Raw genomic sequence first — 18,633 nt, forward strand, 5'->3', positions numbered from 1 at the left:
TGTTATAGTTTTTGTTTAGCGTAGTTAAGTAAGAATTGAGAATTTTAGTGATTTCAAAAACCTTTTAAATACACTTTTACGTAAAAGGAACTTGTTTACGTTATATTAATGGAAATCAAATAATGTGTATAATGAGGTTAGTTATTTCACAATCGTATCTTTGGTGCTAGAAGACAAAATAATGAAAAAAAAAAGATATTTCGACCTATATGCACAAAATTTCATGAGAATCGGTCAAGCCATTTCGGAGGAGTTTAACTACAAACACCGCGACACGAGAATTTTATATATTAGATAACATTTATAGTTACAAAAACACATTTATACTAAGCTTAGCCAATTTTTGTTAAACAAAGTTTTGCGTCGTCTAACCCTACTTATAAAAAATAGCTTCTCCTTTATTAATTAAACAATACTATCATCGACGACATCATCGACTATGGTCACAAAGACGATTACAAAAAACATACGGGTGTAAGCGAGATAGTTAAGTTGTTTTTATTTGCTTAGAAATAGCGATCGTTACTAGCAGTAGGGAATATCCACCCCGCATCGAAGCAGCGTAGTGGATTTAAGCTCTGATCCTTCTTCTACATGGGGTAAGAGGCTTATGCCCAGCATTGGTATAGTACAGGGTGATTTTTGGTCGTTTCGTCTGTGACGGGGTTTTAATTTTAGAACCATAAAAAACACTACCAATTTTTACAGGATACAGCGGTTAACAAATAAAAATAAAATTGTACCTATTATAAATAAATACTCATACAAACTTGAATCGTTTTATCTTGAGTATCGAATATAGAGTCGTATGGTTACTTCGCTACGTCTCGATGACATGTCCAAACGGGCCTATTATTTTGTGACGACTATAACATAAGTATGTTTATACGTAGTGCAATATTTCTATCGGTTTGGATGTCAGTCCTCGTGGGTCTCCCCATTGTATCTCGTAGAGTACGTTAAGATGTCGGTCCCGGCTGTTATCATGTACACCTGGTTAACAATCGTTACCCATCGTAGAGATGACGTCTGCCTAGCGCGACTCATACTAGACGTGTTAAGACGTAGTTAAGCGGTACGTGTAGCTGAACGCCGCGTGTGCTTGCCAGCATGGAGAGCTTCCACGCGTGCGCGGCGCACATGCTGCGCCAGTTCCGCGCGCTGCTGCACCGCCAGCCGCTGCCCACGCCGGCCGCGCGCCTGCTGCAGCTCACCGCGCTCAACATGTTCGCCGTCGAGACCAACGCTGCCTCGCTCAAAGGTACGTCTCTAACTAAAGTCTGTTCAACGAGAAGAGATACCAAATGTAAACAAAGGCCATCATTCTTTCGTAGCGACGACGGAACAAACAAAATATAGTCTATCTCTTTCTCTCTTGTTTGTTTGCTATCTGCTGCACGTCTCTCTGCAAGGTCGAACGATATTTTAACAGACTTTGAAAACATTCGGATCTCGGACGGCCCTTTGATTTTGTATTATTTATTTTTATTTCATTTGGTGTCCTGAAGCGATCGGGATGATTTTTATATTTCAATAATTATTATTTAAGAAGCTACAAATCTTAAATACATAATTATATTTAATTAATTATATTTAATTCAGTAATTATCAAAATATAAATATATTTTACATTTAAAAAATTTGTGTAAGTAAAAAAAGGTTACAAATCCCTGCATAGTTTAATGAACTCGCATTTGGTTTGTTAACATTTGGTATCTCGGCTCGTTGAACGCACTATAGTCACTTATAGAGAGTGAGAAAGCGAGTGCTCTCTCTTCCTCCACTCTTTCAGTCCCTCTCTCTCTTACTTTCCCCCTTCTCCACACTGCTGTCTTACGACCTACCGACGATGGGAGTACTGCAGACGGCTAGTATCAACATAATTGTTACTTAACGTTCACTGGTCCGTAATTATAAATGATAAATCAATTGATATTTTTTTCAGTTTTATTTTTCGATTATATAAAGAACACGACTGCAATATTTATTCGAAAACTGCCAAGTGACTTCTGTTTTCCCTATCATCATCTCCCTGCCCTTATCCCACTTATGTAGGGTCGGCACAACATGTTTTCCTTCTTCCATTCCTCTCTTATTCGTCACTTAGGCGCTTACTCCTTTCTTTCTTATGTCCTCACACAATCCATCCATCGCTTTTTTGGCCTGCCGATCGCTCTTCGTCTTTATATGTGATTATTATAATTAAGAAAAAAAAGGCGGTACAAAGTTCGCCAGGTCAGCTAGTTACATATATAATAACACTAACATACTTATAAAGTATAAAAAAAATATTAAAATAAATACTGATGCATATACTTAAAAAGAAATAGGATTGTAATAGTAACGCCGTCATAGGAAAGTTATTAGTAAGAGTGAATTACTAGTTCTTCAGATGTCGTTTTCAAACTGCATAAAAAAGAACAATATTATCGTGCTGCAGTGCAAAACATTAAACCTTTATATATATTTTAGAAGCCTTTTTATGTTGTTTGTCAGTTTATATAAACGTTTTTACATTTTTATTTTGTTGATCTGGTATGTCGTTTATAGCCCTGGTTCCATGAAGTATCGGTATTAAATTTTGGGTTCTGGGAACACATACATATTAATTAAATGAAATTTGTTTTATGGATAAAAACAATTTAGCGACGTTTAGGATTCGATTTCCGCTCGTAATTTGTACGTCGTACATTTATTTATAGCGGTTTGAGTGTATTGTCCTTGTGTCGGTCATGTGCGTGCATTGGATAGCATGTTGTGCCGTTATTATCACATTGAGAGGTGGAACCCTGTTATTATCATTAGCTTTGCTAAATTAATGTTATCTGCAGGGAGGAAGATGAGAATTAATAAATACGTGTCAATACGCCCTGACTGGGAGTACTAAATTACACAGTTTTTAGAAAAAAAAACTCGTAGTTTTTTTTAATTATAAATCGAGTTGTTTATGTAGTCATAAACATATGTTAACAAATAAATCATTGATAGTAATTATATGTTTATTACAATATAAAAATGAATACATGTATAATATGCAAATAAAAAATAGTGGTACCTATACTTCAAAAATTAAAATATAAGAATATTCAATAATTAATATATCAAGATTTCTTTAGATTCAATTTTGTTTTTAACCGACGCCAAAAAAGGAGGAGGTTACTCAATTCGACCGTATATATATATACACCAGCATATTTTTTTTTTTTTTTAATTCTTTAAATTTTTTTTTAGGGACTTTTGTCTACACAGACATGCCAGCCCCATCATACCCTAATTCTCACTATGTCTAAGAAATGGAGAGAGAATCATTGATGATGTAAGATCATATTAACTAGCAAATTTGCTGCATCAGACAAAGGTTCTGTTAACACAGAAAAAAAAGTACCCATATCAAATTTATTTATACTAAATCGTTTCATCAATAATTCTCTCTCCGTTTCGTATTTACAACATTCACTTAATATGTGGTGTACATCGTCTAGCAGGCCGCATGTGTCACAATAAGGGGATTCAGCTTTTTTCATTAAAAAGGCAAACTTTTTGGATGGAAAATGGCCTGAACGTAATTTGAATGCTGTAGTGATGTACTTCCTACTAATCCTTGCTTTTATAAACCAAGGTAAACGAGGGGGCTGATTTTGAATAATTTTGTACCATATACCCTTTTCTTTACTTCTTTGGTCGAAATATTCTTTAAATTTTTGATAACAATCAATTCTAAATTTAGTCAAACTTTCTGAAAAAGTAGGTAAAACATGAAGTTCCAATCCTTCATTTATAGCTATTTTTGCTAGATAGTCAGCCTTCTCGTTACCACTAAGACCTATATGCGATGGAACCCACTGCAGCTTCACATTTATATTCCTAATCCGGAGTTCGTTTAAAATGTTGACAATTGTGTAGGCTATCGATACACCTCTGCTATATCCAGAGGCGCATCGAGCCAAATGTTGTAAACTACTTTTACTATCCGTGAAAATGACAATATTTTGGTTATTCAGTGTACTGAGATATTTTAAAGCCTCTGAAACTGCAATGAGTTCTGCCGTCATTATACAAATATTTGATAAAATTCTAAATTGACCAAAAATATCCCCTTTCTGGCTACAATAAGCACATCCAAGTCCAGCTTCGCTCCTCGACCCATCTGTAAATATTTGTGTCCAACCAGAATACTTTTCGTACAATTCTTTCACGACACTAATTTTCAGAGATGCGCTTTCATAGCTTCTTTTAGATAATTTAATACAATTCAAATTAGTTTCTATGACATTACTTAAATCAATACTACTGATCCATGAATTCAATTTAAACATTTCTAACAGGTTCGAGGAGTGAATCTGGACCTGTTTACATTCACGATATACTAATAAAAGTAACGGGTTTTTAATATTTTGCCAGTATCTCTCATATCTTGATGAACTTAAATCATCCAAAAGTTTAATTGTTGCATTATTTGACCAAGATCTACATTTCATACAATATTTATATGCTAAATACAATCTCCTAATAAACAATGGTTGAATACACAATTCACTCTCCATTACATGTATAGGAGTACTTCTAATGAATCCACCTATTATTCGAAGGGCTTGGTTTTGAACCTTGTCAATTTTATAAAGATGTGTTTTTGCACTGTTATCGTAAAAATAGCAACCATAATCAAACCTGCTTCTAATCAAAGACAAGTACAAGGATCGAATATGGCCTGGATGGATACCCCAACCAGACCCAGCCATCACTTTTAATAAATTTAAAAATTTTGTAGATTTCTCAACAATCTCATTGATATGTTTACTCCAACGCAACGATCGATCTAGCCAGAGGCCTAAATATTTAATATTTTCATTCAATAGCAAAACATCATTATTAATTTTTAACTTAACTTTTCCTCTACGGCGACTTCTACTAAATATACACACCTTAGATTTACTTCCAGATATTTGAAGGCCAATATTATCCAACATTTTAACAACCGAGTTCAAAGCTATTTGTAATTCCGTTTCACAGTGCTTTAAATCGTTATGGCAAATGTAGAAAATAAAATCATCTGCATACTGTGCAACACATACATTTTTTATTTTAGTACATATTTCAAAAGTTGCTATATTAAAAAGTAACGGAGAAATTGGGTCGCCTTGGGCTAGACCCCTATTAGTATACCTAGTTAACTGATCCATTGTACTATCTTTGATCATTAGCTGTCTGTTGCTCAGAAATGACCAGATGTAGTTGCATATTCTCTTACCAACTCCTAATTTATCCAATGTCGTAACCATTCTATCTATCGAAATATTATTGTATGCATTTTCAATATCTATGCAACACGCCACTGTTGATATTTTATTTGCAAAGCCTAATTGAATGTAAGAAACAAGACGTGACAAACAGTCTGAACAAGATTGTGTCTTTCTAAAACCACAAGTAAGAGGTGATAAAATCAACTTGTTTTCTATAAACCATTCCAACCGTTTTCCTATCATGTTATGAAATATTTTACACAAACACGATATAAGTGAGATAGGTCTTAAATTGATTTCTGAATTTAATCTATTATGTGATTTGGGAATGGGAACTATCAAAATTGTACGCCATTGCTTTGGCACAGTAGCCGAATTAAATATATCATTAAATATTGTTAGAAGTGCTTTTTTACCAGCCAATGGTAAATTAAAAATCATGGAATACGTAATACCATCAGTACCAGGAGCCGTATCCTTCTTTTTTAAACAGGCCTCTAATTCTTGAATAGTGAAACTTGACTCTAGTAAAACATTATTGGATTGGACAAAAGGCTGACAGTTCGAGGCATAATCGGGGGTAAGGGATCGAAGCAACTCGTTTAGTTTCTCTTTGGGTGGTGAAATAATAGTTTTTTGATACCCTTTAAACCATCTCATTTTATTCCACATATCTGTTACGGATGTAGACTCATTAATATCCGTACAAAATTTTTTCCAGCTGTTTAATTTAGCCTTGAGCAGCATTGTTCTTGCTTGCTTAGTTTTATCTTCTAATTTTCGAAGATTATCTGGAGTAGGGTTTTTTCTAAATCTACTGAGAGCTAGTCTACGCTCGGCAATCGCTTTTGATAACGTTGGTGACCAGTAATGTTTAGGTTTGAAATTTTTGATAGGACTTATAAAAATTTTACTTATAGGTATGTTTTTGTTAGCTGAAAAATTGATTTGATTGATAAAATAATCATATAAATCTTGTATACTAGTAATAGAACGGTTGAAACTATCTACCGAGACAAATGAATCAGTAAGGTCCTTTTTGTATGATTCCCAATTAGCTTTTAAAAAATTACGTTTTTCAATATAGACTATTTCGTTAGTAAAATTCAATTTAACTTTAATAACCAGATGGTCACTCCCGAGGTTCTCATTAATTACCCGCCAGTCAAAACTAACAGCTACATCAGACGACACAAATGTTATATCTGGAGATGACATCTGCAAAATGCCATTTACTAATTTAACTCTTGTTGCATCTCCATTGTTAAGTGACACAAAACCTTGCTCTAAAGAAGAATCCAGTAATTGAACACCCCTGTTATCTGTTTTGTAGGACCAATTGGAATGATGTCCGTTGAAGTCCCCCCCAATTAAAGTTTTCCTAGATGCTATTGAAAAGATACTATCCCAGTCACACTGACGTGTTGTAACAGATGAAGGACAATAAACAGAAATTATATTTTCTAAGTACTTACAATTAATTATTTTAATATGAACTACCTCTATGCCAGAATTAATACTACTGCTAGAGCAAACAAACGACTTTAAAGATTTATGGATCATAACCGCTACTCCTCCATAAGAGTCATAACGATCCTTTCTATACACATTATACTCACTCAGATAGAGAGTAGTGTCCGTATTCAACCACGTCTCAGAGATAATAGCAATATGAATTTTTTCTTGATACAATAAATTTTCAAAACTAATTAATTTTGGTTTCAAACTTTGTGAGTTCCATTGCAATATATTAATGTTACAGTTCTTATCCATTGAAATAATTAAACAAATTTTCACCCATTCGCGTACCAGATATTATATTAAACACAAACAATTGAAATTCTTCACACACTACCTTCACAAACGCTGATACTTTATCTTTAAATTCATCATTAGACGTTACTATATTCTTAATTTTAATTATAAAACTCCAAATGTCAAATTTTTGCATTCTACTTCTCTCGCGTTTTTTTGTATGGGGATTTTCTATATTAGGGTTTTCTGCCACTGAGTCTGAATTGCTGTTGTCATCTTCTGAAATTTGTAATTCCATTTCGTCTTCTTGTAATTCTGTTTGTGAGTTTACATATGATTCTTTATTTTTCTTTTTAAAACTTTTTCTAAATTGTTGTGATTGATTTGTTATCTTTCTTATTTTAGACTGTTTGTTATGAGTGTCTTGTACTTTATTCTTTTGTAGAACAGAACTATACGTTTTTCTTGAATTTAGGGAGGTTCCCGGCAAAGCTTTATGAGGTTCCTTATCAATCCAGTGCGATATAACCGGTAATAAATTTTCTTCTCCTCTTTGCTCATCCAAATAAACTTGTAAAGCTTTTTTATATGTTAAATTTTGTTCACTCATAATTAATCGGATTTTCTTTTCTTTTAAAAACCACGGACAAATCTTGTCTATAGCCATGTGTTGACCCTTACAATTTGGACAGCAAAATATTTCCACTTCACAGTTATGATGATCCTTACCGCACTTTGGGCATGTCGGTTTGTTAATGGAGCATACTTTCTTTGAATGACCGAATTTCCAACAGTTGGAACATTGTGTTACTGGGAAAACATATTTTTCTATATCCATTTTACATCCATACGCAGATACATACTGTGGTGGAGAAGAGCACTTAAAACATACCCGAATCGATTGACTATCAATCCATTTTCCATCTTCATTGATTCTTTTCAATCTCTTAATAGATACTATCTCATGTACGGAACTCAAATTATCTAATAATTCTTCATCTTTTATGTCAAAATCTACTCCCCTAATTACACCGTAAGATAAATTTCCTTCATCAGTAAATTGAGCCCTTATATCCATCTCTGAAATCTTCTGACTTTGTATGAGTTTTTCAGCTTGTTTTTTATCATCAAACTGAATAAATAATTTATACGCACTCTTATATTTTATTTTTGTAATATTAGTTATATTTTCATTTTTCAGAAATTTGGCCATAGCCATTTGTTTAGGCAAAACTTTTAATGAAAACAAACATACTTCATACTGAACAGGTCCGTTTCCATTTCCTTCTTTATTCAAATGCTGCTCCATCATATAATTACTATTACTTGTCGAATCACTACGAATCAATCTCTTGGATCTTCTCCTTGTGACAGTCGTAAATCCTTCTTCGCTACTATCTTCGGCCTCACGTAATCTTTTTTCACTTTTTTTAGCATTCTCGGTTTGCTCCGTTAGATCCAAGCTCATATCCTTCAACAAATGTTCACGCTGCTTTAAAGTTGTTGAATGACCCTCATCAGGATCATCCTCATCACTCAAAGAAAATTCATCCATATTCATTAATTATTTTGAAAGTGGGTAGATTGATAATATTTTTACAATGTAAATACAGTCGCAATCGTTACGTGCGCTCGTCGCAGACTATCGCGCGACACTGACCAGCATATTTAGCGGAACATAAAATAAAGGTTTGATATCAGTATCATATAAGGTGACTGGCTGGTTTATACGTCATTTAATTTAAAAAGAAATATTTTCAAATTAAGAAAACAACTGAACATCACATTTTATGCAATTGTTTTAATTTTATTCAAATACACCTTATCTGGAGCGAACTTCGAGTAGATCGTCGAGTTTCTTCCTTCTGAGTTTGATTTAAAATTTCATTGAAATACTGTTTTTTGTTAGTTTTTTTTTTAATCGCGTATCTTTTTGGAGTTGAAGACTGAATTATGCCTGACTTAGCCCCAACGGAGATTGCCAGGACACTCGAAATACGAAGAAATGGTAAAACCTTCAGAGTGATATCCAGAAATCTTCGTCGACCAGTTTCAACGATCCATCGCAGTATCCAACGGTTCAGGGAAACCGGTACTTATGTGAGAAGAGCAGGACAAGGCAGAAAAAGACGCACTTCGAGTAGGGATGATCGTTTTACTCGGCTTCGTGTACGTAGGAACCCCCGTTTGACAGCTGTCCAAGCCCGACATGAGTTAGAAGCAGTGCGGGGTGTAGCCGTAAGTGAGCGTACGGTACGAAGAAGGTTCGAAGAAGCTGTTTTGGGTTCATTTGTGCCCGCCAAGGCTCCAATGCTCGAGGTAAATCATCGTAGAAACAGGTTAATTTTTGCTTAGAAACATCGACTTTTGAACGCGGACCAATGGAGTAAGCTCCAAGGTATTGTTAGTGATGAGTGCAGAATTCTCTTAAATCAAATTGACGGCAGGCAAAAAATATACAGACGCAAAGGAGAACGATACATTCAGACAAATTTTGAAACTACAGTTGCATACGGTGGTGGATCAATAATGGTTTGGGCGGGCATTTGTTTGGGAGCTCGCACAGACTTGGTAGTGATTGACAGAGGGAGTCTGACTGCAGACCGCTATATCAGAGAAGTTTTAGAAGAAAATGTCGTACCGTTTGCCCCATATATCGGTGACGATTTTGTTTTTATGCAGGATAATGCTCGGCCGCATACCACTCGGGTAACTCAAGATTATCTTAATGATATGAATATCACTGTTATGGAGTGGCCGGCGAGATCACCAGATATGAACCCAATAGAGCACGTTTGGGACTTGCTGAAAAGAAAAGTTAAGTCCAGAATTCCAGCTCCTGCCAACGTGGGTGAACTGCGAATCGCCGTAGTTGAGGAATGGCGGAGACTATCCCAGGAGACCATCGATAACATCATTTTCAATATGCCTAGACGGGTAGAAACTTTAATAAGAGCACGTGGAGGAAATACGCGATATTAATCATCATTTTTCTAATTTAATTAATTGTTATTTTAATATTAATTTTCACTTTTCCCGGTTACATGAAAAGTTCAAAAATGTACCATTTTTTACAAATAGCCTTTACTCGCAAAATCTGTTCTTAATGTGATCTCATTTTAAGAAAAACAAATGAAACTTTAAATAACAAAAGAAGTGTAGTAAGTAGATTTTAAAATAAAACCATATTTTTTTATTATAGACCTTTTTTATGTGTTCCGCTAAATATGCCGGTGTGTATATGTATGTAATTTATATGTATGTCCGTGGATAACTTCGTCATTTAGGAACCGATTATGATAATTCTTTTTTTGTTGAAAAGGAGATATCCCAAGTGTGGTACCATGATAAGTAAACCAGAATCTGATGATGAAATCTCAGGTAAATCCTCCCGAGGTAAATCCTCGAAAATCGTAGTGACGACTAGTGCGTTTCTAATTTTTTTTCGTCTACTTACGTTGTATTACTTGTCGATGTAATTGAGTCGGTTATTTTCGTTTGCGAGCAAACATTTCTCTATCTATTTTGGAAAAAATAATCTGTCACAGCAATGTGAAAAGTAATGACTTTCTGAAACTAACAATTATTGCTAAACAAAGTAAACATTGATTGAATAAATAAATAACATCTCGTGGAATATATGCGTTATTTACCCTTCTTCTGTACTTAACATTTATATATAATGCAAGCTACTTACGTAGTGGTTAAGAGCTATTTAATATGTTAAGGTTTAATAGTTGGAATACAAGTTTTTGTGACCTTCTCAGACAAGCGAACCGAAACGAATACAATTGCTGCGAGAAATTATTCAATCGATAAAAAATGTTATTTTCTAGACTCATGTAATTAGCTATGGTAGACTATGAGGACTGCGATAATAGGTAACGAGTTAATAAAAACGGAACAAAAACTTATTACGTTGACGCCGTTCATTTGAATGATGTATTTATTGCTGGTCTGTTTAAAAATACTTCATAAATAAATAAACATTAGCGTTTGTGTTTCCTGCAGTTTTGTGTGCAACAAAAGCTTGTAATTACAAGGTTGTTGCACTGTAGGGTCAGCGCCGTCGCTGCGTCCGCACGCTTTGGAAACATTGCAGACACATGACGAGGGCAGGTTCAACAAACCGATTTCGCTAAGACACCGTTCCTTTATTTTTACAGCCGAACGATGATTACTCCTTAGAAAATTACTTTATTTACTTTTGCGAATCTTTTCAACTTAATTTGTTAAAAATTATATTCCCTCGTGTTTGCTATGCCTTTGTTAAACGTGAATCTATAGTATATTTTTTGCGTTCTACAAAGAATATCCGAAGTCTAAATAACTTTAATGGTAATAAAATGTCTATTAAAGTTTACAGTTGTAATGATTCCGTAACGATAGTTAAATCATTTATTATTATATTATAATCTAAAATAGAAGTTGTAAATTCTAGTAACAGTGAATACCATTTTAAGTCTTCAAATGACTATCGTAATAACGACATCACCAATGTAACCGCTATTGCGACTAGATTTTAATTTATACTTAACGTTATGCGTCTAGTTAAGCAAGTTTCCAGATAGTAAGCGTCTCACGTTCGCAGGTGTAATCCGTGCTTGAGTATTTTTAGCCGTCTATTTCTATTTATATCTAGCCGGCTCGCAGATTCTGACATGTTGTCCGTCATTTTCAACGCTATCGCGATGCTTTTTCTAAAAATATTTACTTATTCTAAATGAAAAATTTAACATTATTGTACGTGTTACAGTGCATTGTAATTTTTTTTTCATAACTTTAATTTTTTTAAATTATAAACTTATAAATTAAAAATATATTGAAAAAAAAATGTTTAATTTGGTCTTGAAATTAAATTTTTAGCACTACAAAACTTACCGCCCAGTTTCTGAAACGTTTGTCAAAATGTAGGTCTACTAAGCGGCTGTTAGATTTAACACGGCTGTCAAATCAATTTGAGTTGCTGAAACGTCACAGCAAAATTAGCTAGTCCTCGATTAGTTTGATTTGACATTCGGTTGGTAACATGTAACATTATAATTAAATATTATTTTATATATTTGTGATGTATCAAAACCTACAGAAACTGTTAGTTGTGATGTTATTTAATACATCTGATAATACTGATACATCCAATAAAGCATTTAAACATCTAAGGAAGATACAAAAAAAGAAAATAGTTCCTTAAAAAAAAATTTACTAGCCCGTTGGCGCAGTTTTTGCTTTCTGTTCCGCGGGTTGCGGGTTCGATTCCCGTCTGAGTCTGGGTGTAATATTTGTATTTATATATCTATTATTTCTATGTATATTTATATAAAAAAAATAGTTATAACAGTCTGCTGTTACCTGTAACGCAAAGATTAAGTTGCTTACCATAGGAACAGACGACCGTGTGTATATAAGATATTTATTTATTATTAAAAAAAAAATATTATGAAAATAAGATGAAAAGTGCAACTTTAGAAGAAAAAATTAAATTTAAAGAATATAGACTAATTAAAAAAACAACTAGTTATTAGATAGATTAGATTATAAAAATAGTAGTATGAAAATATTATAAAGTAATTATAATTATAATAGCTTGTTTTAAATACTAGTTATTAAATAAAAAATATAAAATATTTTTTTTAAGTAATTATAAGTCTTTTTAATAATTACTATAAATGTATATTTGATATATATATTTATGACTGAAAATTAAACAAATTATTTTTATGACCTTTTCTTTTAAATTCCCTATTATTTATATATTGTTACTAATAAAATTTAAAACTTAACAATTAAAATGTGTCAATAATAGAGATAACTGCACAGAAGTGCTTTCATTTATTATTGAACTTTGACCGGTATCTTCTTGGTGATAATAATAGACATCTGTGTAACCTACAACATAGAACAAAATTTTTTAGTTTAACAAGACCAAAATGTAGACTTTTATAAGAAAAAAACATATATTACATTTATAACACTTATAACACATATATTACGTTTATAAATATGCTTTACATACCTTTAAAGAAACAAAATGTAGTTTCACCATAGTTTCACGTCGAAAATAATTGTTTTCCTTAAGTTAATTCGCCGATATACATCGATTAGTTGACCGAGTATTTGACAGACGTTTGATCAATGATTCTAGCTTAATTCGCGTTTCAGAAACCCAAAATGGCGGTTAACATATAATTCCAGAGTCAAATTTGACAGCTATGTCAACTGACCGTATGATCAAATTAAGTAGTTTAACCATGCTTTTAGCAACTCATTTCATTCTTAACAAGAAATTTGACAGATGATTTGTTAATTTCTGCGTTGATCAGCCTTTCGGAAACCGTACCGCGTAAGTCGTTTTGACGTGGCTAATAACACAATTTTTGATGATAGATATTTTTATTATTTATTTAGATTATGTAATACGTAGAGCTTTTGTGACAAAGAGCTTGTGAAGAGCCTGTGATAAGAGTCACTGAATCTTTTTTTTTACTACAAAAATATTAAAATACTAGCTTTTCTCCCGCGGCTTCGCTAACATTTTTTTTTTAAATAAAAAGTATCCTGTGTTACTTTTGATACCGCCAAGAATATGCGTACAAGATTTCATGATGATCGGTTAAGTAGTTTTCGCGTAAAAGCGTAACAAACTTACATTCACATTTATAATATTAGTAGGGATGATAAAAAATGCACTTAATATCAAAGATTAAAGAGAAAGATAAAGCCTAAAGTACATAATATCTTTATGATATATGTATCGTGGGATCTCATCTGAGGTAGGTGACAAAAATACACAATTTATAGGACGTATTTTTCTTTTTTATAAGAATTAAAAAAAAATAAGCATCTAAATCTTTATTTCATTTTTATTAGTACATTTTTACCACTTAATTTCGAACAAGTAATCGAAACTGAACGGTTCGTAAGCGAATCGTTTTTTGAATATACGTAGAAACCGGGCCTTAGAGCTACCCAGGAACGAATATTTTCTACTATGGAAGGATGTTATCTGCATAAAGCGATAGGTTTGAGTTAGTGATGTTCCGGATATCTGTATCCGTATCCGTATCCGCGAATATCCGCGGGAAAAATGAAATCCGTATCCGCGGATCTTGACACTAAATACAGCACCACTAAATCCACACATCTTTAATTGTAAAACTTATAAAGGAATTTAATATTTCGCTATAAAACAGTAATAATCTTGTATCTAGACAACAATGGCGGTGAAAGATCAGCATGGCTCGATTGCGCTCTGGGAGTATCGCTACTCATGTTCGGGGCATTGCTGGAACGCTGTTGCGCGTTGTTGCCGGAACCGCAGCACACTCAGCAACATGCCGACGCGCTCTTGTTATTACCCGCTATAAAGGTAACTAATGAGATTACGGTCTCGACATGGTCGAATTAAACTAATTGCATAGATTATGTTTATTTAATTTGTCATAATATGATGTATACTATTGCTTAGAACATCTATAATGAACTAGTCATAATAGGTAATAATTGCTTTCTTAATTGTATTTCATTTTCAATTATCTATGCTTTTTCTTGATGTCAAAGAATAATAATTTTTTTCAGGTGTGGTCAGATTGGATGTTATGTCACAGTAGCATATGGAATCCACCACCATCGTTTGACAATTTCGAAATAGAGTAAGTATAGTTTGAATAAATTTGTACAGTTCCAATAAAATAATTTTGTACTGTTAGTTTAATGTTGTTATTCTTTTGCTTAGCAACGACAACGACCCGTGGGATTGGCTCGCAAAACTTATGAACATTCTCGAAGCCCTCGATGATAAATCTATCGAATTCGAAAGCGAAATGAAAGAAGGTAAAGTATTTATATAACATGCACTAATAACTTCGTGTAAATTTTTTTTTTTTTTTGATTAATTACAAACAAAAAATTATTTTGTTAAAATTATATAGGGGTAGAGTGGAAGAGATCTCTAATCTCTATCAGAGATATGTCTACCTTTGCCTTATTATTAGGTTATGTTTTAACATGATACAATAACAAACATGCGGCGCAGGCTGCGCGTGCGTGCGCCTGCCGGAGGACGCGTCGCTGGCGGGCTTCACGCCGCTCATGTACATGGAGCCGGCGGCGGCGTGGCTGCGGCCCTCCTCCGCGCCGCACAGCGCCGAGCACGCGCTGCGGACTCGGAAGCTGCTGTTCTTCGGCACCGAGTCAGTATCTACTCGTATACATTAACACGTCGCTGGCGGGCTTCACGCCGCTCATGTACATGGAGCCGGCGGCGGCGTGGCTGCGGCCCTCCTCCGCGCCGCACAGCGCCGAGCACGCGCTGCGGACTCGGAAGCTGCTGTTCTTCGGCACCGAGTCAGTATCTACTCGTATTATATATTAACACGTCGAGCAAACACTTTGTACAGCTTCGCGCGGACGGAGGACTAACGCACACTTATAGTCTATATAGAGAAGGAGTGTAGAATGCTATTTTTTTTTAATTATGCATAAATATACATTAAATCAATAGAAAAAAAATACACTAACATCTATTTGACATACATACGCATATATTATAATATACTCTTTTGTTTATTACTAGAAGTACAGTCTTTGACAACAGAACCTTTATAATTTTGCCACTGGGCGACCACTAGTCACGATAAATAAACGCCTTACACTAAACTACGACGTCCAGGCCACGACAACACGAGAAGTACCCGTATGGCCTATACAAGGGGAGGGAAAAGGCGACTGTGCTATCGTTATCAGTAGTTAGTACTTGGTACTAACTACGCCCTGCATATCGCACACTGATTAGCAGTCAGGGATAAAAACTTTAAGGTTCTTTATAGTTTATAAAAAAATATGCCTCGTTGGAAATAAGTACTATCGTTTGGTGATGCCTATTACATCATAGAATTGGTTCCTCATTCTTCTGCTAGTGAAATTATTATATTTAGTATTGATTAATCACCTAACTTGGTTCTTATTCCCGCGTAGGGATGTGAGTAAAGGCTTCAAAAATCGATTTTTACGTAATCGATTTTTTTAGTTTTGGTAATAATCTATTTTTGAGCAATCGATTTTTAAAAGAATAATAACCGATTTTTTTGTAAAAATCGATTTTTAAGAGGCAAATTGTTTTGCCATCATTAATCACAAAGATTAGATTAATGTCATTTACAGAAATAATAATACAAATAAATTAAAAAAAAAAAAACAACTCGACAATAATAAAAGAAAGTTAAGGCAGCAAAAAAATCAAACAATAAAATAAAAATTTATATCTTAACATTGGGTACACTACAAACTTAGGTAATATACCCAGTGTTATATGTTATATGCAACCTTAACTTAGTCAAAATAATCAACATATTAAGTGACTTAAAATTTCTAATGTCTCGGTAGACATTAACTTCCTATTGTGTCCTCGGCTTAATAAGAATATAAATATTACAATAAATAAGATAAACTAATGTCCCTAGTTTAGGCCGAGAGAAAAAAAAAGCCAGAGGAAAAAAACTCTCGGGACTCTTTTAAAAATTTAAAGTCATATACAAAACAAAAAGTAACACTATGACCATGAAATGATCAGGACAAACACGAGACAGCCAATCGTGTGTGTCGAAACCACCACACGTCACCTGCTCACAATATTTTAACTATATCTATTTACAGATTAAGTTCAAAGACATAGCCTAGTCGAGTTTTATTCAATCCCATGCCTTTTCATCATTAAGATATTCATTGATGTTTTAATAGGCGCTACTACATAAAGTTCGCTTAATATTTTTTTTAAACTTCAGTAAAGGCAGAGATTGAAGCGCAGCCGGAATCTTATTGTATAATAAGATAGACATCCCTATGAAGGAACTACTTTTTTCTTGAGCCGGCATTTATAGAAGAATGTTTCCTTTCCATGTGCTCCATGAAATTTGTTGTGTTACTGCAAGTTTTTAACTGCTTTGGGCAGAAGTTGCACTTCGCAATGCCACCACTTTTAATCTCAAAATACAGACGCCAATTACTTTTTGGTTTCTTGCTTGTCATTGTCGTTGAAAACAAAAACAGCCACTTAAAATCTCGGAACAAAATATCAGAAAATAAATTTATTACACTTACTCAAACAAAAAATAACAACGCAACGGAATACGATTGACATCTGCTGATGACTGACAACTTAACAAGAACAACATGAGACGGAGGGAGGGATCTAGATCTGAGGGGATTCCCCATATTAGTGTTGCCATTATGGTATTATTGTTTGCACTAAATTGATACTTTGGGCGAATTTAGTATTCCTGCTAGTTGATTAAATTTTGTCTCGTAGTTCAATGTTTGAGCAAAAAATCGATTTTTTCTTAGATGTGAAAAGATAAAAATCGATTAATAATCAATTTATTTAAAAAAATAATCGGTCACATTTAATCGATTTTTTTTTGTAGAAATAACCGATTATCAAAAAATCGATTATTTTTTAACATCCCTATTCCCGCGTAAAGAAGCAGATTTTTAAAAATCTTATTGTGTAATTTTAAAGCCATCAAGACCCACCTCATTAATTAATAACTTTTTAATTACATAATAATAAAAAAATGCGAGATATACGAGTAACAAATATAAATAACGATAAACAAAACGTTAAAATATATGCGAGAAGTATGTTTGTTTCGTTAGAAGTATCGATTTTGAGATAAATTCACAAATATACCGTATATATTCGTAACTGAGACGAATCGTTTAGCTCGCTTCCAAAGGAGTTTAAATAGCGAGTAAGTCGTGCGAGCTGTCGCGATCCATTCGTAAATTGGATTAAATACGTTCAGATTTGACGTCATTCAAATTGTGATTCTCACGACGCATACGCATAAATTGAAGCTGATCTTGAATACGAGGAATACGTTTTGATGCAAACGACTCGGTTAAACGGTCGACGATGTCGTACTCATAAGAAATAATAAAAGAGCGTACTTTTACATAATCGTTCTAAGTGAAAAATAAGAAATGTCGAATTTAAAAAATTTAGTCGAACTTCTTAAAATAAAATTTAGAAAGTTATTTTCTGTATCGTCTTCGTCTTGTTCACTTTGCTACAATTGCACTAAAGGCAACATTTGACAGTAACTCGTTTGTTTTCAAAATATATGGGCTCACTTGAAATTACTCTATAAAAATGTACGTTGTATTTATACTCCGTACACGTCTGATATAATTTTTTTTTTTTTTTTAAATTTGGTGTTGACTCTGTTCTTCGTTATTATCTTCAGAATAATCTGCATCTATAAATGGTAGAGTAGTTTTTGATTTGATTGTTTCTTACACACGTATTTTTAAATCCGTAAAAATATTATAATCTGAAAAGTAAAAATTTGCAAAATTAAATTTAGAAGAATTGGCCACGTTTGTTTTTATTTCACACTAAAACAACATGACTATTTATAATTTTATCTATATACTCCATGTGTATTACTTTTCGGTTGAAATTCTCAGAAATCACCACCGCCTTTGCATACGTTATTTGTTTCTGTATCTAATCGTTCTAAAATGTATCTTCTTTTTTGTGTATGGAATAAAGTTTAATAAATAAAAAAATAAAATAAAAAATCACTGATATATTTGTGCCTTCTGTTGGCAATTAGTGATATATTCGTGTATCTTCTCGGGT

At 33.5% G+C, this 18,633-nt stretch overlaps 1 protein-coding gene across 1 annotated transcript in view; it reads left to right on the forward strand.

The window, feature by feature from the left end:
• LOC123653529 overlaps positions 1–18,633 on the forward strand; it is a 43,139-nt gene that overhangs the window by 15,143 nt on the left and 9,363 nt on the right. Inside the window, exons 15-19 of the mRNA XM_045589518.1 lie at positions 1,110–1,261; positions 14,204–14,361; positions 14,571–14,644; positions 14,728–14,825; positions 15,028–15,184. Coding sequence (XP_045445474.1) covers positions 1,110–1,261; positions 14,204–14,361; positions 14,571–14,644; positions 14,728–14,825; positions 15,028–15,184 — 639 coding nt within the window. The remainder of the gene's footprint in view (positions 1–1,109; positions 1,262–14,203; positions 14,362–14,570; positions 14,645–14,727; positions 14,826–15,027; positions 15,185–18,633) is intronic.

The sequence above is a fragment of the Melitaea cinxia genome, chromosome 5, assembly GCF_905220565.1.
Source record: "Melitaea cinxia chromosome 5, ilMelCinx1.1, whole genome shotgun sequence".
Taxonomy (NCBI): Eukaryota; Metazoa; Arthropoda; class Insecta; order Lepidoptera; family Nymphalidae; genus Melitaea; species Melitaea cinxia.